The sequence below is a fragment of the Seriola dumerili genome, unplaced genomic scaffold (assembly GCF_002260705.1).
Source record: "Seriola dumerili isolate Sdu_G_001 unplaced genomic scaffold, Sdu_1.0 BDQW01000191.1, whole genome shotgun sequence".
NCBI lineage: Eukaryota > Metazoa > Chordata > Actinopteri > Carangiformes > Carangidae > Seriola > Seriola dumerili.
The window spans coordinates 1032583-1056869 of NW_019174446.1; the positions used below are offsets into that span (position 1 = coordinate 1032583).

Consider the following 24287-nt stretch of genomic DNA (forward strand, 5'->3'; position numbering starts at 1 on the left):
CAGAATGAGTCATTTCCCCCCTTTGTTTTGCTTCCTCATGAACCTTGGCACTAAGATTTGGGTTTGTGAGTCTCTTGTTGTATTGTGTTCTCTGTAAGTCCTTGATTCTCAGCTCAGTTCTTGCTTTGTGCACAGATCCCGGTCCAAAAAGAAGGAGAAAAAAAAAAAAAAAAATCAAAACATAAAACATCATCCTCAGTTCCCGCAGCCATCACCCGAGGGGACAAAAAACAAATGGTTTCAATCTGTGCTAGCAGTATGTTTCTTTCTCATATGATGGAGAGAAAAAAAGTCTCCTCGCAGTGCATACATCCTGCCGCAGCAGCGCTAGCTGTTTGAGTTACTAACATGGGAAAGAAACTGAAATGAAATCAACTCTTGGTTCCTCTCTTTCCTTGTTTTTTGTAGCTAAGGTTGATATTTATTTGTGCATGAGAGTCTGGAAAGAGGACATCAGAGAGACAGAGAGAGAGTGAGCAAGACCACTGCTTACAGGTGATTAGGATGAAGAGAAGAGTTTCAGTCTGGGGTGGGTGGCCCCCACCTGCCTTGCTGGCCTTTTCTTCACACCAGGTCCTCCGGCTGGCCTTCCTTGGCCTTGGTAGGTACTATTGTGCTTTCTGATTGGCTCTGCTGCTGGATCGTCCTGCTCCCCGGCCCCCCCGAACCCCCCACCCTCTGGTTATTGCTGTGCTGGTGTAGAAAGAACGCAGAGCCGGGGTAGTGGCCCATCACCTCGCTGTACGCCGGTGGGGGGCCCTCCATGCGCCCGTGGTTACTGGAGTTGGCCGCGCTGATGCCCGAGTTACTGCTAGGCGGCCTCGGACCGCCTACTCCCATGCCTCCACCTCCTCCCCCCACTCCTCCCAGACTCCCACCTCCTCCCATGTCGATCAAGTCACTGTCGTAGATGGTCCGGTTGGGTGGCGCCCTCACCGACTCACGGTTGAGCTCCATCTGCTGCTCGGGGTCGCGGAGCTGCAGGGTGCAGGGCCCCTGATATGGCGGGGGCTCCTCGCCATCCGACAGCGATATGGTGGGCGGCAGGTCAATCTGGTGCTGCAGGTAGGGATAGGTGGGCTGGAAGCGGCTGAAGCGGTCACGCTGCATGAAGGAGGGTGCAGTGAAGCGATCCCTGGCCTGGGGAGCGTATAATACCTGAGAACGACAGAGAAGGATGGAGAGAGGGTAAGGAAGAAGGGTAAAAAGGAGTGAGGGTAAAAGAGGAGAGAGGGACAGAGGGAGGGAAAAAGGGAGGATGAGAGAAAATTTAATTGAGTTGTACTGACCCTGCTCTGGTTTGTTAAGACACTATATAGTAAATCAATGTATCACTCTCACATCTTCACACATGACTATCAGCTGTGAGCAGCCAAACACTGATGTTCCCTCTCACATCATTTCATTTGAACAGTTTGTATTTACTCATCTTTTGAGTCCTGAAGAGATGAAAGTATAACAGAGAGATAAAAGTCACCAGAAGTGTATAAGAAAAAAGACGAAGCTTTGAGAAAAGTCAGAAAAAAAAAGAAAAGTGATATATAACGATTATAGATATTAATTATTATATCTAAATATATTATCAATATAAACTTAATTAATAATAATAACTAAGCTTTTTAAGAATGAGCATGAGCATTAAAATAAAGTGATTGATTTTAGAAAAACGTAATACAAAATGTGGCTTGAATTTTTTGTGAACTCTATTCCTGTGAACTCTATAAGTTTTTATAATTTGCATAATACACAATCTCAACACACTGAACAGCTTCAACACCTCCTTTTGTCTTTCTTTCCCTCTTACAATCCATCCACCCACGAATTTCTCTGACTCTGTGGGTATCCCACTCTCTGGCCCAGCTGTGCAGGTTAAAATAGAAACGCTCCTTCAAAATTTTATAATTTTCAATAATTTATATGCTCTGGGTCCAGATAGGACGGCCGCCTATTATATTATATATATATTATATACACTATAGATAGATAGATAGATAGATAGATAGATAGATAGATAGATAGATAGATAGATAGATAGATAGATAGATAGATAGATAGATAGATAGATAGATAGATAGATAGATAGATAGAGTGTATATACACATTTTGAAGTTTTTGTCATGTTTTATCTTGTTTTTTCAAACATTCAGAATCCAATGAATGATGATGCTGCACCAGGACCCACCAATGTGTCTCCAATCAGCTATTAAAGGAGCTATTGCTAAGTTTTGCTATTGCTACATAGCTAACAATAGCATTAGCAGCTGTTTTCTTACCAGTCTAAAGGAAACATTGTAAGTTCAGCTATCTCTGGAGGTGGAAAGCAAACCCTAATTTTGCTTCTATTTCTATCACTTCTTTTCTTCTACTGAAGTTAGCATGATAACCGGTTAGCTCTGGCTCTGTTAGCCCTTCTTGTCACTGTCTAACACTGAGTTGCTGTAGCATCTAGGCTGCTCTGAAGAAGTAGCACCACAATGCAGGCTGAAGCTCTTGGCAAGACTGGTAAGTAAACAGCTGTTAATGCTAATGCTAGCTCTGTAGCAAAAACAAATGAATAGCTCCATAGCAGACATTACAATGTAATTACAGTAAAAAGGAGAAAAGATCCAAAGTGCCTGCTAACACACTCAACACACTGGTTCATACACCAGCTTTCACTTCAATTAGCTCTTCAGACAGTGACTGCATCATCCATTTCTTAATTTCTCACATTTCAACACATTTCTACTGTGGCGAGTCACTATCAGAGGGAATCCATTTCAATTAGTGACTGTGGCTCCAATAGTCACCTCCACTGACAAGGCAGTCGGGATGGAGAGACCATCAGACTGGAAAAAAACCTGGGGGGGGGGACAGAGGATCAGGCAATTGAAATTGAGAGACAGAAAGAGAAAGAGTGGAACTGAAAGGATTAAAAAGACAGACGACTGAGATAAGGAGAGGGAAAGACAGAGAAGAGAAAGGTGAGGAGAAGAAAGAGCCACGGAGATAAAGAGAGGAAGGAGAGTAAAGGAGAGCTCGAGAGATAAAGACAAAAAGAAACAGAGGAGAGAGAGAGAGAGAGAGAGAGAGAGAGAGGAAAAAAGAAAACGTATAGAGCCAGACAAATAGAGAGGGAGGGGGAGAGAAAGGTGCAGAGCTGACAGAGGGAACAGAGCGCAGCAGAGCAGGGCAGCTCTCAGACGGCTGTCTAGACAGTGTCAGGGGAGGCGTTGCTGATTAATGATGCACCAAAATCCGTCCCCCCCCCCCCCCCCCCCCCCCCCCACCCCCCCCCCCCCCCCCCCCCCCGCCACACACACACACACAGCCCCCATCACTGCATCTATCAGCCACCCACACTCATTGGCTGCTTCTCCCTCTGTGTTTGTCTCCCCATGGCCTTTTCCTTTTTTCCCAGGTCTCTCTGGGTGCTTTAACATTGACAGTGTTTTTCTTTTTTTTTTTTTGTTTTTGTTTTTTTTTTTTTACCTCCCTTCATCCGACTGCACCTCTTCTTCCTCTCTGACTCATTTTACCTGCCTTCTATGTTTTTCTCTCTCTATCCACCCCTCACATCCCTTTTTCATCTCCTTTTAGTTTTGTTTACACAGGATACTCCGCATGAGAGAGAATTTGGTGAGTTTGTTTTGGTGCAAACATGCCCCTTTTTGGAGCCAAACTTCTCACACAGCCTCAATATACAATTGTCTCTATCTTATCATGTGACCGGTTTGTTTTCAAGCCTTCTTTGAACTCTGTATCCCCTGTTTTCCCAGGGCATCTCTTCCCACCGTGACTTGTAAGCTCCACCATCTGGCATGGACACCATTAAGCAAACAGATCACCAGTCAGAGCGAGTGTACTGGCATTTGTTTGCAGTTATGTATTCATGAGTCTTGCCAAACTGTGATCTTGTTTGGAGTATATTGCCAGCTGTACCCGGTGCAACATACAAGCTTCAGTTCCTGGATGATCAAATATTTACAGACAGTCAAACGTCCAAGATCTTTGTGCCCTAAGAGTTTTCCTGTCACCACAGAGTGACTGCACCAGGCTGAGCTCGGAGGAAATACGCTGACTAAGAAACAAAGAAGAGCTGAGAAGAGACAGAGATTTCTTTTAGCACAGAGCAAGTACATTAGACAAAGGAGATCATTGAGTGGATTCAGATCTTCTTTTGCTCAGTTAGTTGCCATCTTTACAGCCTATATTATCAAAACTGTCTCTGAATGTTGCTACTTGTAGCAACATTATCATCTCTAAGTGATTTCCACAACCTGTATAATTTGAGGCATTTGTACTACACAGAAGCGATTAGGCCACTGAAACCAAATTCGACAGAAATTCCACTGGATTTCTACAACCGAGTATTAGGGTCACATTGAGGAAGAAAGCAATCTGAAATTACAAGCATAAAGTCGTAAATTTGAGAATAAAATAATAATATTTAAAGGAAAAAGTCATAATATTAAAAGGAATCAAGTTGTAATTATAGGTTGTGTGTCGTTTTAGAGGGAAACATCAGAAGCTTTAAAATGAGGAACATGGAGCGTCCTGTGAAGTTCTACTTTAGCAGAGGTCTTTTTGCTCATCATCATCATCATCATCAGAACATTAAAAGATTGTGAACAAACTGAGTCTATTCTATTGTTAGACTGACAAACAGCAGCTGCCAGAAGTGTCCTTTCACCTGTTTGATTGGTTGATTGTAATATTCCTAAACTGTTTTGTGTGACTTTTTTCTAGTAAAATTACGACTTTATTCTAAAAATTTCTGATTTCTTTTTTTCCCTTCAATGTGGCCCCAACACTCCGTTGTAGATTTCTTTACGGCACAGAGAGTTTGTTTTACGGCACAGAGCAGGGAGGAGGAGGAGGAGCTCCTCTCTCGGCACAAATGGCCGGGAGGTTTTTCTACATGTTAATTCCTACATGTTAAACCTTTTCAGTGAAGTCATAGAGGTAACAGCACATGGGAGAAAATCCATGTGTTAGTGGTACTACCGGGTTATGTGAAACGTCACTAACAATGCAAACAACATTATTAGCATAAAGCACAGGTAATCAAATAATCCTGTCCTTACTATAATTTGTTTATGGAAGTTATTCCAAGGCTACACAACTATTTCCCTGAAACCAGCCTCAGTTAACAGATTACAGTTGACTCTTCTTCAAAGGAAACATTTTGGAATCAGTTATGTTTAGGAACCAGTTCTCGATGCCCAATGCAAAGAAACCACTTAAATTATTACCAGCATTGTGAATCTCTTAGGACCTAAATTTACCAGACTGTCCTTCTGTACAAAACAAGCCCACAGGTCGTCTGTGCAGCAGGTTATTACGACTCATTGTTCCGTTTTGTTGCTAGGCGACATCTAGCGGTCGTAGTAATGATGACAGGAGCAAAGGGAAAAGTGCAGTGACGTAGTATAAAGAGAGAAAAAGTCCACATCAGGAGGAGGTTGAGGTGGATGGATGCATATGACACAGGAGAGCGGTATTTGATTCCCATGTAAAAGCAGCTGTTGATGTTGTTTCTATTATCCACGAACGTTCGACAGAGTTACGTGTATCATTGTACTGAGAAAGTACTTCATTTAACCCCTTTTCCTACACCTAACCAAGCCATGACCACAGTTATAGTAACCATGGTGATGGAGGTTGGTACATTGCTCTCTGTAGAGTTCACATGTTCATTATTGTCACCACGACAACCAATGTCTGGTACGTCTGCGGCCGTGGGGGCGCTATTTCAGGAGACACTCCTATGGGTCGTATCAGAGGGTTGAAAAAAAAAAAAAAAAACCCGACCTGTATGTTTGTTCAGGTTGGAGGACTAAAACCAATAGAACCAGTTACAATTAAGAACCAGTTTATTATTACCGGCATTGTGAATCTCTTACGACCTGAATTTACTGTTGTCGCTGTAAATAACAGTTTGAATTTCATATAATTAAAACTGGAAATAGCAAGACATGACATCAAACCATTTGTTCCACTAGAACTGAAAGATTACTCATTGTAAAATCTTGTTCACGACTCTATGTGATATCGTTCTTACATGAGAACAATTCTTCCTTATTTGCATTCACTTGCTTCAAATCATGTGCTACCAATTTCTCTCTGAGCTGTATCAACAAATGACAAAGTGTGAAAGTGTGTGTTAAACCATTTGACAAAACATACGTGGGATGATTGTTAATAATCAATCAACCTGAAGTCCAATCCTGAAGTGCTAAAACTTTAGTCCTGTAATTATTCTGGTAAAATACAAAGTGCGCAGCACTGAAAAAGAAATATCATGTGCTTATGTATTAAATATATACTTACTGCAACATCTATCATTATTGAGAAGCAGCAAATGTGTCAACTTATACTACAAATTGTAGATCATATCAGCCCCACTCAACACTTGAAACTTCTTGAGACAGGTTGGTGTTGTAAAGAACATTTTTAGACAGCTGTCATGGTGCTATAAATAAAAATCTATCTAAAAACATTTTTGAGAGCAACAGTTCAGGGTGCTCAGAGTCGCCGCGGCTGTAAACATCGAACACAGCCACAGCCCAGCCTGGACTGCCATTCTGTGTGATTAAAGCCTGGCTGTGGGTTGAATAGAGCTCAGAGTGATGGTGGTCTTACCTCCGAGGCACCTTGTCTCGAGCTGCTGTCTGAAGGCCACAGACACCCATCCTAAACATCGAGACAGACAAAACAAAGAGAAAGGCTTAGATTTCAAAGTTGTGAAGTTCCGGGGTGGTGTGAAGATTTTCCTACACCTGTCTGACGCTCGTAAACAAGTTTATGTTTGAGCTACAGTGGGATTTTCACGTATTCATGTTACTGACAAGTACGTTTAATGTATCTTTATTTTCTAATGATGACAAAATGGTCTTTTTGAAGGTTTAACATATATTTGACAATATGTTTAATGCATGTTCGATTGGCTGCTACTGATCAAGCTTTAGAATTCAACATTACAGCTTTGTTGTTATGTCTGGGATGGAGACCATTACACTGACAATACAAACCTTCTTCCTTAACACTAAGTGAATGAGAAACAACAACAACAGCAACAACAACAACAGCCGAAATGTAACAACTGAAGGAGAACACAAAAGATGAATCAGCAATGCTGAGACGCCTGACGGCCGCCCAGTGTGACAGCAAGGACAACAGAAGGCAGATGGCTCCCCTCCTCAGGCAAGATCATTGCAAATAATTTCTGGTTTCCCTTCATCTACATTTAACTTGAGGATCTTTTCTCAGTCGGCACAGTCATCAATATTTAATGAAAAAGAAAGAAAGAAAAAAAAACCTGAGGAGGACAAACGTGTATAAATCCTGGTTATTTATGTGTCTGTTAGGGGCAAAGGCATCGGTCACAGTATGGAGAATATGGTTCTTTTTAGGTATTTAATCTTTATTTCACCAGACCCAGTCTTAGACTCTATTATATGAACATAACATATATTTGTCTTTGCTTTCAGTTGTGTCCTTAGCTAACAGAGATGCTATTTGACCGTCACCACCGAACGTTGTTTGTAAATTGTTCCACTATCAGTATGAGAGTATTTGACACTTCACACTTGAGTATGAGACACTTCACCTGCAGGGTTAATACACATATACGTAATACACACATATTAATAGATATGTAATCAATTACTGGATGTGTGTTCTGGATTTGTTCATAGGTAAGAAGAGAATCTACACACACTCAAGAGCACCTCTTACGCACATTTGAGTGCTGATGTGTTTGAGCAAGATAAGTGGTTATTGAGTTTTATATAATATTATATTATTTACAATAATATTTTTGTCATTTATTTTTAAAAAAAATTGTTATTTTACAAAGCATTACGGTCTTCTAAAATAAATGAACACTACATTAACACTTAACCGCTCGTTTGCGGCTCACCTCCTGCAGCAGCACCTCCACTTCAGAACTACTAAAGTTCCTTTTGTGTTTTGAATCTAGTGCTCCGCCTCAGCTTTCCCTTACGGTGTCTCTTTGTGACTTCTGCCTGTGTTTGCACACGACCCTTCAGTCTCACTCCCTTTTGAGGGCATTTTCGGGCGTTATGCTAATTAGGGCCAACTGGCACACGCTTTCAAATTAAGAGGAGATTGGCATTCATCAATCTAAGAACACAGGTGTGCACAATTCTGCGGTTTAAGAACACGTTCATGAATCTGACGTAGAGTTTTTTTAATAAGTGAACCCTTTAGAATTACCTCCATGCAGAAATTTGTCCGAGCATACGATCAGGTCTTCATCCAAGTTACAAGTATGAACAAACACAATCTATCTTAACGAAAAGACAAATCATTGTTTTGTTCTAGTTCATATTGAAAACATCATTCAAAGATTCAGTGTGGGCTGGAAAAAGTACATGAGCCCCTCGACTGATGGCTTCAACTGCAGCTAATTGGAGTCAGGAGTTATCAAACCTGGGGGCCTATCAGTGAAACCAGATCGGAGATGTGGGTTAGAGACACTGACTTATAAAAACGAAAGACAGATCTCAGAAGACTTAAGATCAAAAATTGTTGATTTGAATAAAGCTGAAATGGTCACAAGGTCATCTCAAAGAGTTTAGATATTGATCAGTCCAGTCAGACAAACTGTCTATCAGTGGGATTATTGAGTTCTGTGGCTACTCTCTCTAGAGGTGCGCACCCAGCTAAGATGACTCTAAAAGCTCAACACAGAATGATCGGTGAGGTAACAATGAGGCCAATAGTAACAACTGATGGCTTAAAATAGTCATTGGAGCTGATCAACATCTCTGTTCATGAGTCTGCCACACCATGACATCATACTTGGTATGAATAGTATGTTACATAGCCCTAGATGAAGATCAGATCACATTTTATGACCAATTAATGCAGAAAAACCAGGTCATTCCAAAGGGTTCATACTTTTTCTTGCCACTGTTCAGAGAGAGCTTCATCTGTCTCTAATAAATGACATTATAATTCATGTTAACAATAACTAACAGTATAATGTTTATTTCTCACTACATAAGTTATTTAATGATTGACATCCTTCTGTGATGCTACTTGTTATGATGGACGAGACTAGCTTAAACATCAGTGCACATGACTGAATGGCAATCTTCTATGTTGGCTACATTCATATTAGTGCATAACTACCTTCATTTAATGTAATGCACTGATACATTTTAATATAGAAGGTAAGATGTGATACAGAAGATGGAGTAATATTTCACTCTTATTTCCATAGTTAATAATTCAGTACTAAGTATTTAATATTTCAAACATCAGTCACTGGTTTACAATACACAGAATCAGTTTGCGAAGCTGTACTAGTCATTGAAATGAGTTGTTTGGTGGAAAATCCTGTTGCTCCCCGTGGAAGACAATTGACCCCTCACTGTCATAACTCCCTCATCTGAAGGGCTCTGGTGTCTGCTTCTGTTTGAATAATTTCTGCTTTGATTGGACGGTACAGAGCAGAAAGTGACAGGAGAGATGAAAAACCGTAGACGAGGGGTTATTAGCTGAATTTAAATCATCTGGAATGGGGCAAACCAGCTGATGTTATTTTTCTAGAGTCTTGAAGCTGAATATATCAACAGACCAATCATTGCGCATCATGTTCTGTACCTGAGCCTGTTTCAGCGGGTGCAATCTTGCTTTGTAAGTAAGTGTGTGTTTGTCCCGGTGTGTCGCCCTGTCAGTATGGGGGCAGTGCTGCTGCTGTCTAGACAGTGCTGTAGTGAATTAAACATCAAGGTCTGACAGAGTCTGGCTCTGAAGAAACCAATTCAGCAAGTTCACCTCACAGACTGGAGCAAAGCTGTTACCTCAGTGAAACTGGGACAGGGACTGTGACTGGGATAAAAGGATTCATTTCGCTCAGCGCAGCTTCACTGGGAACAAACTGGTGAGCTAGGTTTGTCCTGCTCCAGAAATAAAGGATGCACAGTCACAGCGACTACGCAGCGATATTCGGAGGGAACAGATGAACTGACACACACAGTTTTTCACTCACCATCAGTTTAGATCAAAATGTTATTGCCATGGGTGCTGAGAGAACAGCACCGGCAGAGCAGAGAAATACAACCCAACACAAACAGTTTCCTTTTTTTCCCCTCATTCACTTTCAGCCACACACACACACACACACACACACACAAACACACACACATACTGACCTGCTGCAGGGCATGGTCGTGCCTGCGGGCCTGGCTCTGCCGTGTAATGAAAGACCAGGTAGAGAGCTTGTAGTGGTTGAGCAGGCAGATGATCACCACCACCATCACTGTCATCACCACGATAATGATGACGATCTGAACAAACTCCAGTTCAGCTGCACAAACACACAAAGGGGGGGGGGGGTTAGAAGAGATGTCGGTTCAACATAACCTACATCAAAACACAACAATGTAACATTTCAAAAAACATCAACAACATCACCTATTGCATTTGCACAATCATAAGTCAGGTATAAGTATAGTGCTGCAACTAATGATTATTGATTATTTGAATATTATTTTCTTGATTAATCTGATAATCATTTAAAATTATTGATGCTTGTTCAAAAAGTTCTAGATAAAAGAAAAAATGCTGACAGTTGTCAGTAAATACTAACTTTTTTGAGCTTGTGAAACAAAACGAAATCAACTCAAGATCCCTCGACAAATGTTTACATTCTCCAATTATCTCATTTGAATACTTCCCTGCAGAGTATTCAGCACTGCATGAGAGTTTTTCTACAATAAGAGACAAATAAATTATTGTTTTATTTCTTACATCCTGACTTCCTGTCTGACCAGTGTACAGTCACAAAATCCAAAGGTCCAAAACAATCTTCAATAAACCTTGTAATTAATAAAATGAACAATGGCTGAATTCCTATTAGGTCTTCAGACTGTGACTGCTGTTTACCCTCTTTGTTGGTTTTCATGGAATAAAAAAACAAACTGTCTGTCTGTCTGTCCTCTTCAGTCACGGCTTCAACACTTCAACACAACACTTACGTCAACGTCATCAGTAACACCACCACAAGTCCAAATGCCTCCTGTGAAAAAGGCCGATTTAAAAAGAATTGAATTGAACTGGGCTCCACCCACTGATGAAAACCATATGATCTGATCAAAAGCTCCAGACAAAGCTACTAAACGGACCTTGAAACAATGATTCATGACTTTTGAAGGAGCCACAGAGTCCTGGACTGAGCAGGACTCTGCCTGTTCTAACACGTGTTCACCAGCAGGGGGCAGCACAGGTCAGACTCCCAGTCAGTCTGTCACATACTGAGTGTATGTATGGTGTGTGTGGTATGTGTGAGTGTGAGCCTGATGATTGAGAATGTGGTGTCTGTCCCAGCGTACAGTGGTTCCTTTGTGGAAACCCTGAATAACTGTGGTGTTTCTGTTTTCAACCAACAACAAGAAACAATCTGTGACTGACACACACACACACACACACACACACACACACACACACACAGATCTGGGATGACCTCCCTCCCCTGCCTCTTGTCTCTTCTTCATCATTTCATCCTTCTTTTCCTTTCCTCCCACTTCCTGTACCGCCACCAGTTTTTCTCTCCCATGTCTCTTCTTGCCATCTCCCAACACTTCCTGCCTTTATCAATTTTTTTTCTTCACGCATTCCTACCTCACCCACCATCATTCCTTCCCTTTTCTTATTCTCCATTGTCTCCCACTTTCTTCATCTGTCTATCTTTCCTTCCTCCCTCGCATCGTCCCCCCTCCCTCCCTCCCTGCCTGCCTGCAGTCTGAGACTCTTTTGTCATGTGTTGTTGGTTTGTTCTGAGCAGAAGTCTTGACCTTGTCTGGTTTTGGCACCCAGTCTGACCTCTGACTCACACTCTTACTCACGGCTGGACACTCACTTGTGTGTAGTTTCTGTGTGTGTGTGTGTGTGTGTGTGTGTGTGTGTGTGTGTGTGTGTGTGTGTGTGTGTGTGTGTTTGTACAGCGTGTGTCCTTGTGTGTACGTGCTGCTCGGCAAGAACAATACACAACGTACACTCAGCTATCTGAGCTATAATTGATGCTGGTGGACACTTTCTCCACAAAGCTCTGTGCACATTTTTTGGAGTGTTTTACCCACAAGCCACCTGAACACACTTTTTTGACACAACAGGGATGAAGACAAGAAAACCAGAAGAGACTGTCAGAGTTGGACATTTGATTATGGCTGAACTCAATCACAAAATAACTTCTTATGAGAAATATGAGAAACACAAAACATTAAAGACGGGACCATCCCACTCCTGTTCAACCCAATCTGTCCCAGTCTTCGCAGCCTCAGTAAACCCTCCCCAGCTGATGTGTCTGCATTAGGATGGGTTACTGTCAAGCTTGAGTTGAAATGTAAACCGACCTAAACCTGTCCCTGTTCTACCACAGCGGCCATAGAGGAGGGGTGGGGTGAGACCGAGAGGAGGAAGGGCGACTAGCACAAACCACACAAAAAAAATCCCTGTGAAGACAGAAAAGCCAGTTCAACCAACTGACATCAACCACCCACAGAGCAGAGGGACGAGGCGCCTTTAGCACAAAATGACAACAGGCAAGCTTGACAACTTTTCTTTTCCGTGGTGAGTCATAAATTAATTCATTAGTAAAATTATTCACTGAACTGCCCTTTAAAATCAACTTTACAAACATATTCAGTTCAACATTTACTGTCAATGTTGGAAAGACCCAATGTCTCACAGCGTCACTATATGAGTCACCTACTGTGGAACAAGTAGAGCTGAGGGGACAAAGTTCAGAATCAAGATACAGAACCAAAACTCATGTCGCCAACCACACATCAGACTACTGAAGAAGTGGTGTGTTCCAGTGAAAACCCAGTGCACTATGATTGAAGAGACAAATCCACGTCACAAGCCAAGGGGGGGGGGGGGGGGGGGGGGGGTGGGGCTGGCGGGGGGGGGGGGGGGGGGGGCTGAGGTAAAGTTACATTCAATGAACCCAGTGTTTGAAAACCAACATTTATACCATTATTTCATAAAAACGAAAAAAATAAAAGACTTAATAGCGTTTTGTCACCGCGTGGTACTGACTCAACTTGACTCCACTTTTTCACTGCACATAGTACCCCCCTCAATGCAGCGTTGTTACTATATCGACGAATGAACATGAAGGTAGTGTGACATCACCTTCAATGAGGATATCAAAGGGATAATAAACAGAGACATGTATACACCTCCTCATATGACCACAGCGTGGTGGTGTTGGTTGCCATAGTAAAAGTATAGCACAATAACTAAGTAACAACAGACTGTAATAGGCTCCAATGAGCGTTGTACAGTCATAGTAGTCTGTGGTGTTTTCACATCACCTTTTGGTGTCGCCTCGGCTCACTTGGAACCTGGGCAGAGGTATCGCGCAGAGGAAAAGGGCCATAAGACTCTACAGCCATGAGGCTAACGGCTAAAGGCTAACATCAACACACTATGATAATGCTAACATACTGATGTTCAGAAGATGTAATGTTTACTATGTCCACCATCTTGGTTTAATGCGTTTGCTTGCTAATATCTGCTAAGTAGTGCTGAGGCTGATGTCATCAGTTTCACAGACGTTTTTTTGATTAAATGTCGGACAATCAGTAAAATTATTACAATTGATCCTGAGGGGAACATGAATGTCTGCATCACATTTCATGGCAAATCCATCCAACTGTTGTCAAGGCATTTTACTAAAACTGCAACCGACCAATCGACCTTGTGGTGGCGCTAGAGGAAAATTCAAAGTGAACACCAGATTCAGAAGGATTCAGGCTCCATCCACACCACTACGTTTCTTTTAAAAATGATCTCCGTCCAGACTAACACACCTGAAAACACATACAAACATGACATTGTCTCAGTGTCACTCAGCATTGTCAGATTGTCTACTCTGCAGTTGATTAGTCGCACAAAATACTACGAACGAAGAATAGTGAAGACATTTTCAGCATTAAAATGCAGAATTTAACTTCTCAACAGCTGCTAGCAAAGACAACAAGGTCAGTAACACTTGTATTTCATTATCCATGTGGTATTCACCACTTGTCGTCAAGGCTGTTAATACCCAATCACGGAGCTCGGGTGTCTACGCCATCGTTTCCAAAGGTCTCAATTTTTGAGAGTTTTCAAAATTAAACGGGTCCAGCAGCGTTTCCTAAAGTCTCGAAAACTCTGGAGTAGCGTGGACGTAGCCTCAGTGTCTGAATTTTGAGCACATTTAGTGCTGATGGTGCTAGATTATTACTAAAAGGATTCATCTACTGGAGACCATAAATGTCTCTCATCCACTGGTTGAGCAAAGACCACTCATGTTCCCATATACAAGACGTTACATTGCCAGGCTCAACATCTGATTTGGGCCTGTGCCTGTGTGCGTACCATAGCAGCCACAGGAAGTAAGACTGAGGGAAGCTTTCATTCAGAGAACAGCATTCTGGGAAACCGAAGTCATCCAGGCCTTTGTGTGAGCCTGCCAGATAAATATCACAGACTCTGCCTTTCTGCTGTTGTAAAAGCCACACAAACCAGATGCCTGACTCAAAGCTGTCTTCTGAAGCACAGGCAGGGATGTTTTTACAGCAGAAGTACAGTGGCTGCAGTTAATGGCCTCTCCTCTAAACGTCAGGGAGGAAGGAAGCCAAAGGAGGAGTTGAGAAGGGAGGAAGGAAGTAAGTGTGTGTGTGTGTGTGTGTGTGTCTGTGTGTGTGTGTGTGTGTGTGTGTGTGGTGGTTAAATAAGAGAAAAAAAGAGGCATGGGAGGCCTATCCTGACTGAACCCCAGAATCCATCCAAGTTCAGAGGCTCCAGAACACAGTGTACAGCACAGACTCTTGCACAGGCTAGAGAACAGTGTGTGCTGGCAGTCTGCATTACCAGCACCAGTCTGATGTTATTACAACAGTAATCCACTTGTCAAAACAATATCAGTCCAGCATCTGCAGTACCCTTATTCCCTCAGCACGCTGAATAATTTGCATTGCAAGCCGAGCCGTTCCATCGGTTTTCTGCTGCAGGAGGAAAGAGGCCATCAAGTTTATTCAAACCATGTGAAAGTGACCGTTCACAGAGGTTACACTGCAACTCTTTCACACATGTGACGATCACAGATTTACTGAAGATAGCATAGAAAAAGACAAATATAAAAGCCTGTTTAACTGAAGAAGCATACATCAAATATACTATCAGGTTGTCTGACAACTTTCTTTGGAGCTGCATGAACGTGGTGACGTGGCAGAAGTCTCGGGTTCTCCACTTTTTATTTAACTGGATGGGTAAAACCTGGTTTGGGCACGCTGTGATAACTTTGGTTACTTTTTTGTACTTTCCGGGTTTCCCCCAAAAAGTTTCAGACCTCTAATTCAAAGAATTGTCACAAACTCTCTTGCAAAGTTGTGTAATTAAGGACATGAAACCACTTTCATGACTAAGGAAAAGACTCTGATCAGACTACAAAGGCATTGTGTTTACTGTGACACAGGGCTGCATGATATGCAAAAAAAAAAAAAAAAAAAATCATTGTGATTTCTATCTATTGTGCAGCTCTACTGATATATGACAAAGAGAAGCAGCAAATTTTCCCATTAGAGAGGCTGGAACTTGAGAAATTAAACACGTTTTCACTCATTTCGCTTGAAAACGACCGAATAAATTATCAAAACAGTTGCTGTCGACTAACAGATTAATTGACGATCGATTAATTGTGTCAGCTTCAGTCGATATAATACCTCAGTTTTGGTAGCTTTACATTATACCTTTGAGGAATATAGATACGCTTCTTTTTACTACATAACCCTGTGTTTTGTTAGTCAGCTTTACTTTGATAGTCAACAGAAGAGTGGAGACAGGAAATGAGGCAAGAGTGAAGAGGGATAAAGGTCTGGAGCTGGACTTGAACCCAAGGAAATCGTCTCTCACTACTTGACAGTTTTTGACGCTCTGTGCTACAGACGTATCGATCAGTACAGAAGAGTGAGAGAGAGGTTTGACCCTATAAGACCCATCCGCAACCACAGCGGCAGCAGCAGCTCGTCCCAATTCAGAAAGGCAAACACAAAGAGAGAGTAAACAGCATAGTGAGACAGTGCACACACACAGACCCAATGATGGCCCTTTGACCTTTGTGTGTGTGTGTGTGTGTGTGTGTGTGTGTGTGTGTGTGTGTGTGTGTGGGTGGGTGTGTGTGTGTGTGCGCGCGAGAGAGGCCAGTGGGAGGTCAGACAGTTCAGCTGACCTGCCGGTGAAAAGAAGCTGTCAGACACACAGCAGACAAACAGACACACAACAGTGGTCACTGTCAGAGCACAGCACTGAGGACACATTCAGACACATTCAGTCATGTGAAATGCATCCGTTTTTCAATGATGAATCGTGGCTCATTTACATGTTACAACTTCATGCACCTTAAGGTGTCAGTTCACTTCAGTCCCACTGAGGAATCGTCCCACTGAAAACAGCTGACAGGGCGTTCGGTGAATTACCCAGAATAACCAGGACACTGTTCCTGGAGAGAGTGGTCGCTGCTGAATGCCTTTATACCCACAGTCAAGCCAACACTGTGTGTGGATAGATACCACTTTATATACCCACCACGATATCAACACTGACCATCGCATATTGATTTTCTTTTCTTTTTTTTCATTTTTTTTTTTACAATTTCAAATGAGTAAAATCTTATTTCATTGTAGAGCTGTGCACAGCGACCCTGATTCACTCAGCCCCTGAACAGAGAGCTGTTCTTGTGGAGGGAAAGCTCCTCCTCTGGTGACTCTCCTCTATAGAAAGTAACTAAAGTTTGTCCAGAAAGTCACTAGATTTGTTTCAAGGTGCTTCTTTGCAAATAAGTTGCTAATGAGGTCTGAAAAGTCAGTTAATCTAGTGACAAAGGTGCTAATTTGGCAACACTGCACTGTTTGCAACAAATCGTTTTTTTTTTTTTTTTAAACCAATAGGGAAACTCTAACACTCAGCCAGCTGACCAATGGTGTCAGTCACTCACTCGGAACTACTCATACTGTATATCTACAGCCGCGTTTCAACCTTCAGGAACTAAAAAGGTTCCTGTGGCCCATTGTTGTCTGTGTTTCCACCGTGGTCTAAAGTCCCGGGAAGATTATGCAAGATTATTACTTGACATTACATTAGTCACAGCACTTTGAGGACATAACATGAACAAAAATACGGAACAAATTGCGTCCCGTATATATTCAATCCAGGACGCAGCATTTTATTTTCAAATACAGGACAATCCCATATTATACGTGACGGGTGGCAACCCGAGCCACTCCGGCTGTTGTGGTCCATTATTTTTTTGAAGTCCTGTTTCAGTTTTTTCACTTTCTCCCGGACCTGTTTCGCGGTGTGGAAAATGTGTTCGCTCGCTGCAGACTTTTAAACATGGCGGGTGAAATAAAATGCAGCGAGTACTCGACCAGTCAAAAATGTTCAGCTCTGCAGACCACACCCCCCAAAATTCCTGAACCTTTGGAAAGTGCTACCCCCCGACCAGGTACCTTGTTGGGGGTCGATCAATTACCCCGGAACTAAATTTAGACCCTGGTTCTTACGGTGGAAACGGGCATAGTTCCTCAAAAGTTTCCTGGGGAAAGTTCCTGCGGTGGAAACACGGCTTATTACAAATTCAATCCTACAGGCAACAAGAAACAGTTAATGCTGAGGAAAACTCACTTCTGTGACTAATGAGGGCGTACATGCTTACTCTGTTTGGCCCCGAAATGAAAATCAGGCTAATGGCTATCTACAGAGACTGCACACACTCAGCTGGGGCCTCTAACATTGTTACTGCTCAATAAACTTAACATTCGAGCTTGGATGACCTTAGACGTTTTCCGAGAGAAAACAAGGCCCGGCTAGTTTAGTTTGCACAAAGGAGCATTATTTGTCCAAAGACACAAGAATGTATTCTGTGATTCAGGTTGGAAAGCAGATGTGTGCTGACAGTAGAGCCGGAGTGTGCAGGGAACGGCTCCCTTGCTGCTTGCAAATTCGGAGTAGGAGAGCTACTCCCACCAGCGAAGGAAATACCTTTTCTCTCAGACTAAAGAGACTAAGCTTCAGCTGTTATGAATCCTATCTTGCAGCCAAGCAGCACACAGCCCCAGAGCTAAAGCAGCAGTTTATAGGATCGCTGCAACAGTCGGTAAAAAAATGCAGCCTGACCAGGCGCAGCTCTGGGAGATGACATGACAGCAGAAAACAGGAAATGACAGCAGCATCTTCATTGAAATGACTGAGATTTACGCATTCACCCTAAAAACTAAAAGCTTTGCAAAATGTGGAGGCAGCAAGTGAGGTGTTTTTTATTTTACCTCGCCAAGCTGAGCTCAATAAACCCTCCAGCTGGCTTTTCTTCCTCTGCAGTCATTTCCGCTTTCCTGCTGCACTCCAGAGCTACATCTCAGTCATGCAAAAAAAAAAAACCCCAACCATTCTCACAGTCACACCTGGTCACCTAAACTGTGCTTTGCTGTGAAATGCAGCACTTCCTACAGGACTGACAGAGGAAGTGCTTCAAGTGCTGTGTCACTGTTTTCGTCCCAGACACTTCTTGTCTAATTGTGCATCAATAAACTATAAGCCTGAATTGTAATATGTGTATAAAGTAAAAATGAGACAGAGAAAGACTAAAATAATCGACGCTTTATGTTCTGCAACTTGCTCATCCTTCTCCTGCTGCCCAGAGAGCTCCAGCCCAGTTAGAGGCCTGCTGAGTTCACAGCCTGCTGCCCACCACACTGGGCCCACACACACACACACACACACAGTCCTCCTTTGACACACATAGACACACACGGCCCTGTCTGCTGCCACTGTCGTTGCTATGGTAACTCTTGGGCACGGTGCCGTGATCAACAAGGCCCGGAGCTGCTAGGGCACCATGGCAGCGACCTGGCTGGCACACACACACACACACACACACACACGCGCACACGCACGCGCACACGCACGCGCACACACACACGCACACACACACACACACACACACACACACACACACGATGGCACAGAGCTAGATAGAAGGAGACAAGGAGGGAGAGGAAACGAATCATGCACTCACACACTTAAAAAGACTGGCACTGTTAGCGAGAGGGAGAGAGAGAGAGAGAGTACAGTAATGAAGGGACAAAGACTTAGGAGAAAATAAGGCACACACACACACACACACACACACACACACACACACACAGACTCAAACACACTCCTCTTCCTCCCTTGGGAAGACGTGCATTGTTACCTCTAGACGTATCAGCCTGGCAACAACAGTGTCAACCACAGTCGACCACAGTGTGAGTGTGTGTGTGACACAGCATGCAGTAGGTATCAGCTATGGAGACTCGGGGGCAACAAGAGAGCAAACAATTGCAGCTCTGTCTCTTTCCTCCACTCTCCCTGCTCTCTCCTTCCCTTTCCATCCATCCCTTCCTTTCTCACACAGCACAGGCGAATCAGACACCACAATGGCTCTTCACCACAGAGACTTATACCACTTTCAGACAGCAAGCCCGCATATGAAGCAGGTTCGACCCGCAGCTGTCACCCTCAGCAGAGACTCCAGCCTGCAGCCGAGTTTCAAATACTGATGAACCTGAGAACTACGCTGAATTAAATCATATAAGTCAAGTTTCAGGTTCACCTGTGCGCTCCCTCTCTCTTGGTTTATGACAACTCGGGGCTTATTTTTTATAGTTTTGCCAACATTTCTAATGGTTATGATAACACTGTGCTCATTACAGTAGCTGGTGAGATCTGGGACACGGCCACAATAAAGTCAAACTAGGCAAGAAACATGAGAAGTCATGTTGGAAATAGCCAGATTTTCAAAAACACACCAGCTCACCTGAAATTTCCAATTTAATCCTTCAATGCACATGGAAACTGTGTGTGCACAGCTATGGCAAGTAAAGCAGATCAAAGCTAAAAACAGGAAGTCTGTCTGTAAAAAAAAAAAACGTTATCGTTTGACTAACCTGAGGGTTGGTTTTTCAAATCTAGCTGATTGCCTGACTGCTCATGTTTTTGCCCCCCTTTGAACTTCTTCTCAGTGATGTCACCACACAATGTTATTCTCACCGATACATCTGAAGGCCAAAACCACAAAAATCAAACCCCAGATGTATGAAAAGATAACAGTTGTCGACTGTATTTCATTATCATGTTGTATTCATCACTGGTAGTCGAGGCTGATAAGACCCAATCAGGGAGTGTGGGTGTCTACGTCATCGTTTCCAAAGGTGTCCTTTTTCGCCCCTCGTGTGGACGGGAGGAAGAAAAACGTAGCAAAAGAGATGCGTTTTAAACCAAAAACATAGTAGTGTGTAAGCAGCCTGACAAACATGGTCTGGTCTCAAAATCACCAGAACGTAAAACTAATAGGAAGAGCGGCTGCACTCAGCTCCATCATACCAGACAAAGAAAATGCTGATACAAGGTAAAGGGAAATATTTAGTGGGGCATAGATGGAGTCTAGCCCCACACTGTTCCTCTTTATATCAATGAGGGTACTAAATATCAACATCTGTCAGTATAACACAGATTAGTCTCTGGACGGCTCGTCCTGTTGTCGTCGTTTCATTCTCATGTCGTGTCTGTCACATGAGTTTCTTACTTGGACTTTTCTGTTGCTATTGTCTTTCCCACATTTTCTCTGAACGTAGCCCCAGTTTGATTACTGCTGAGGCAGGCCTTAACGATGAGACCCAAAAAAGGACTGACTAAGCCATATCATCTCCATCTGCATGAATATAACATGAACAGAGATATGAGAAACGCAGGGCTCCGTGATAACATACCATGAATATTACAATATTGTCTAATATTATCAATATTCCAATGCTGTAATATTCATGAACAGCAGTAAAGCCGAGAGGGGAGCGGTGTTAAAGTATTCATCCGTCAGGGTTTTCCACGAGTGCACACACCGTCCTGCTGGGTGGAAACAGTAGCCAGCTGGGGACTGCGGTGCGGTGGGGGGTGGGGTGGGGTGCACACACTTTTGAGGCTGGATTTATTTATCCATATTTTAATTATTGAGGGTAACAAACTGCATTCCATCTACAAGTTAAAGTTCAACACACTTTTCTGCAGGTGGGGGTCTCTCAATCAAAACAATAACAAAACACGGAGTTTGGTGATGTTGTGAATTAGCGTGGGATCATGGGAGTTGTTGTCTTCATTGTTAAACAACTCATTGGTGTTTTATTGTTAGGTTGGATTCTTTCAGTGTTCACTGTTCAGGAGGTTTTAATGGAAGTCTCCTCCCCTCCAAAAACAAACAGAGCAGGTGATTTAAACAAGTAAAAACACTGAATAATGCGCTTCTCGGACACAGGATGTTTGCTCAGCTTATTTCTCTGATAACAAAAAGGTCCAGACGCCCAGTGACTAAAATCCTTCCTCCGGTTAAAGGTTGTCGTCAGAAGGTTATAAAAAGTGACAGTGACGCAACTTGACAGTAAGAAAGTCATCGTCTGGAAATGTTTTAATGTCAGGCCATCCGGCCCACAGCCGGCGCTCACGGAGAACTGTTAGTAAGATGGTGGATACAGGGTTGGCTCTGCATGTCACTTCACACACACAAACACACACTGAAGTGTCTCAGGTGTGTGTGTACATTATCAGAGCCAGACAGACAGGATAGCGTCTAGACAACCCCCTCACCCCGCCCCCACCCCCACCCTGCCATAAAGCCAGACTGACTACTCTCCCTCTCTCAGAGCTCTGAGTGATTGAACCAGACTGGAGGGTCAGACTAATGTCAGGCTTAAAACGTGTGTGTGTGTATGTGCATGTGTGTGTGTGTGTGTGTGTGTGTGTGTGCACATGTGCGTGTGTGTGTGTGTGTGTGTGTGTGTGTGTGTGTTAGTTGGGTGGATATTTCTTCCAGAGCAGTGATTCTACTTAAGAGAAATGTAGAATCCTCTCTCTCCCTCTATTGAGAAGTCTTTGGTGCAGAAAATTAGAAGTAGTATCTGTCCGATCGACAGCAACTTCCTGCTTATCTAGTTGCTAGATGATGATGATGATGATAATTACAACAATTATTTTAGGACAGTGGAGAGTCCATTTCATTATTTCTGAGCAGACTGATTGCTGACATGTTATTAGCAAATGACTGAAAGACAGAGAGGTGACGGCGAACTGTCCAGACAGGGAACAGCAGTCTGGGCTGACAGAGCTACACAAGCTAAAGGAGCAAGGTAACAAATGATGGGATGACAGTGAAGGGTACTGCAGGGAGGGTGGGTGAGTGGGGGGGGGGCACCAGACAATTTTGTCCGCCAGACCATAATAACCTGGAGCAGATTAAGAGGGTAGTAGTGTGCTTTAACCTGGAAGCACAGCTTTGACAGCAGCTGGCAACAAGGAGCTCCGTTAGCCTCATCGCTAACATACACATCAACAACAGTCAGAGGAGAGACACACATGGTAGTGCGCTGTTGTGACAGTATTAGGGGAAGGATATTAGCACAAGCGCACATACAACCCAAGGCCAAACTGGCAAATTAAGACTAACAGGCAGACAGATGGATGCAGCTGATATTGATATTATGAAGGTTACTATTCATGTGCACAATATCGTCACATTTGCAAACCAATAAAATCCTGCTGCCACAAATACTCACTGGAGAATCAATGTGTATTAATCCGCAGCTGAAAATAGTTCCCAACGAATGCACTATTTCCTCCAGCTCGAGAAACATCTGCTAAGAACTACAGTGCCCAGATGTTTAGGATTACTGAGCTTCTTTTTTTTTTTTCTTTTAATAAAATGAAACTATATATTTGTGAGGAACCAGTGCAGCCCGCAGCTGTAGGGAAGCCTGAATGTACTGAGAGACAGGCTAATACAGATGAAAGAAAAAGTAAGTGAACCCTTTAAACCCTAAAATAGGATCTTCATCCAAGTAACAAGTATGAACAAACACAATCTATTTTAACTAAAACACTAATCATTGTATTGTTGTAGTTAATATCGAAAACATCATTCCGACATTTACAGTGTAGCTTAGAAAAAGTACGTGAACCCTTTGGCTAATAAGCTAACTGGAATTGTCAAACCTGGAGCATGGGAGAGCTTCCTGTTTGCCTAGCAGTTGTTAGTTCAAGCCATTATTCGACTATTCATGAGGGTTGAGACAGAATGTTACAAGCAATAGTTCTAACACTGTGCTACATTACAGAGAAACACAAACTGTTTACTGACTGTTTACAAGCGTGTGCACGAAGCGCACCGCCTGTTAACAACACCGCCCAAAAGCGGTAATGATTCTGAATGTAGTGGAACAACCAGCCAAGGAGAACATTAGAGTGAGCGACCATGCTAAGTGGCTAACGTTAGGCTATTTACATGTGTCAAATGACACAGTGTGTTGTTTCAGGTCGACGAATGGTCGGGAAATGTTTGCCTCCAGAGTTTGCATGTCACTTTAATTGGGGTCGTCCTTTATCCTCCTGAAACAATCCCACACTTTGGATTTCCTGTAATCACCATAACACATGGCCCTATGTTTACTTCTGAGGTAGTGTGTCCCCTAAGAGTTGCAAAACATATGCAAAACATGGTGATGTGTTTGCCAAAGAGCACCTTGACACTCAGCAACACTACTGGGAAAATGGTTGAATTGCTTGAGAAGGACACACCAACGCACCAACCTTAAAACATCATCCCAAAGGTGAAGTAAGGTGGAGGGAGCATCATGATTTGGGGCTTTGCTGCCTCTGGGCCTGGACAGCTCGACATCACCGAGGGGTAAATTAATTCAGGATAATGTCAGGGTGGCTGTTCACCTGGACAGGAGAGGAAAACGACCCTGAACATTGACATAAAATCAACTAGAGAACGACTTCAAACAAAGGAAATCCACCAGTCGGAGCCCAGACCTTAATGCAGTGGTCCGAACTTCCTCCTGAACATTGAGCAGGTCTGATCAGCAGCTACTGGAAGAGCTGGTTTCAGGGGATTAGTGCCAAACAAGGTTCAACCAGTTAATAAATCCATGGGTGCACTGACTGTTTCCACCAGCACTGTGAATCTTTAATGGGTGTGTTCAACAAAGACACAAAAGAATATAATCGCTTGTGTGACATTAGCGGAGAGACACTGAAGATCAGATCACATTTTATGACCCATCGTCAAATACCTCTTCCTGCCACTGTTTAATATCACCAATGTTATCCTTCAATATGTGTAACATGTTTGCTGGTATTGAAGAACTCACATTGTGCTTATAAAAACACTGCAAGTTCCCAAACTGAATAGAAAGCAAACA

The 24287-nt window shown here is 42.9% G+C and overlaps 1 protein-coding gene across 1 annotated transcript; it reads right to left on the reverse strand.

The window, feature by feature from the left end:
• Positions 1-564: 564 nt before the first annotated feature.
• On the reverse strand, positions 565-10298 carry ldlrad4 (low density lipoprotein receptor class A domain containing 4). The gene is made up of 3 exons (XM_022753530.1): positions 10167-10298; positions 6625-6675; positions 565-1158 (listed from the first exon to the last, which is right to left on the reverse strand). The coding sequence occupies exons 1-3, from the start codon at positions 10278-10280 to the stop codon at positions 565-567; spliced, it is 759 nt and encodes a 252-aa protein (XP_022609251.1). The 5' UTR covers positions 10281-10298.
• Between the last annotated feature and the right edge of the window lie 13989 nt (positions 10299-24287).

Bases quoted from the DNA above. Each gene is read 5' to 3' on its own strand.
- ldlrad4 (XM_022753530.1), bottom strand. From the start codon at position 10,280: ATGACAGTGATGGTGGTGGTGATCATCTGCCTGCTCAACCACTACAAG. The intron at 6,676-10,166 runs GTCAGTATGTGT...CTCGATGTTTAG, and splicing joins ACGACCATGCCCTGCAGCAG to GATGGGTGTCTGTGGCCTTC. The intron at 1,159-6,624 runs GTAAGACCACCA...TGTCGTTCTCAG, and splicing joins CGAGACAAGGTGCCTCGGAG to GTATTATACGCTCCCCAGGC.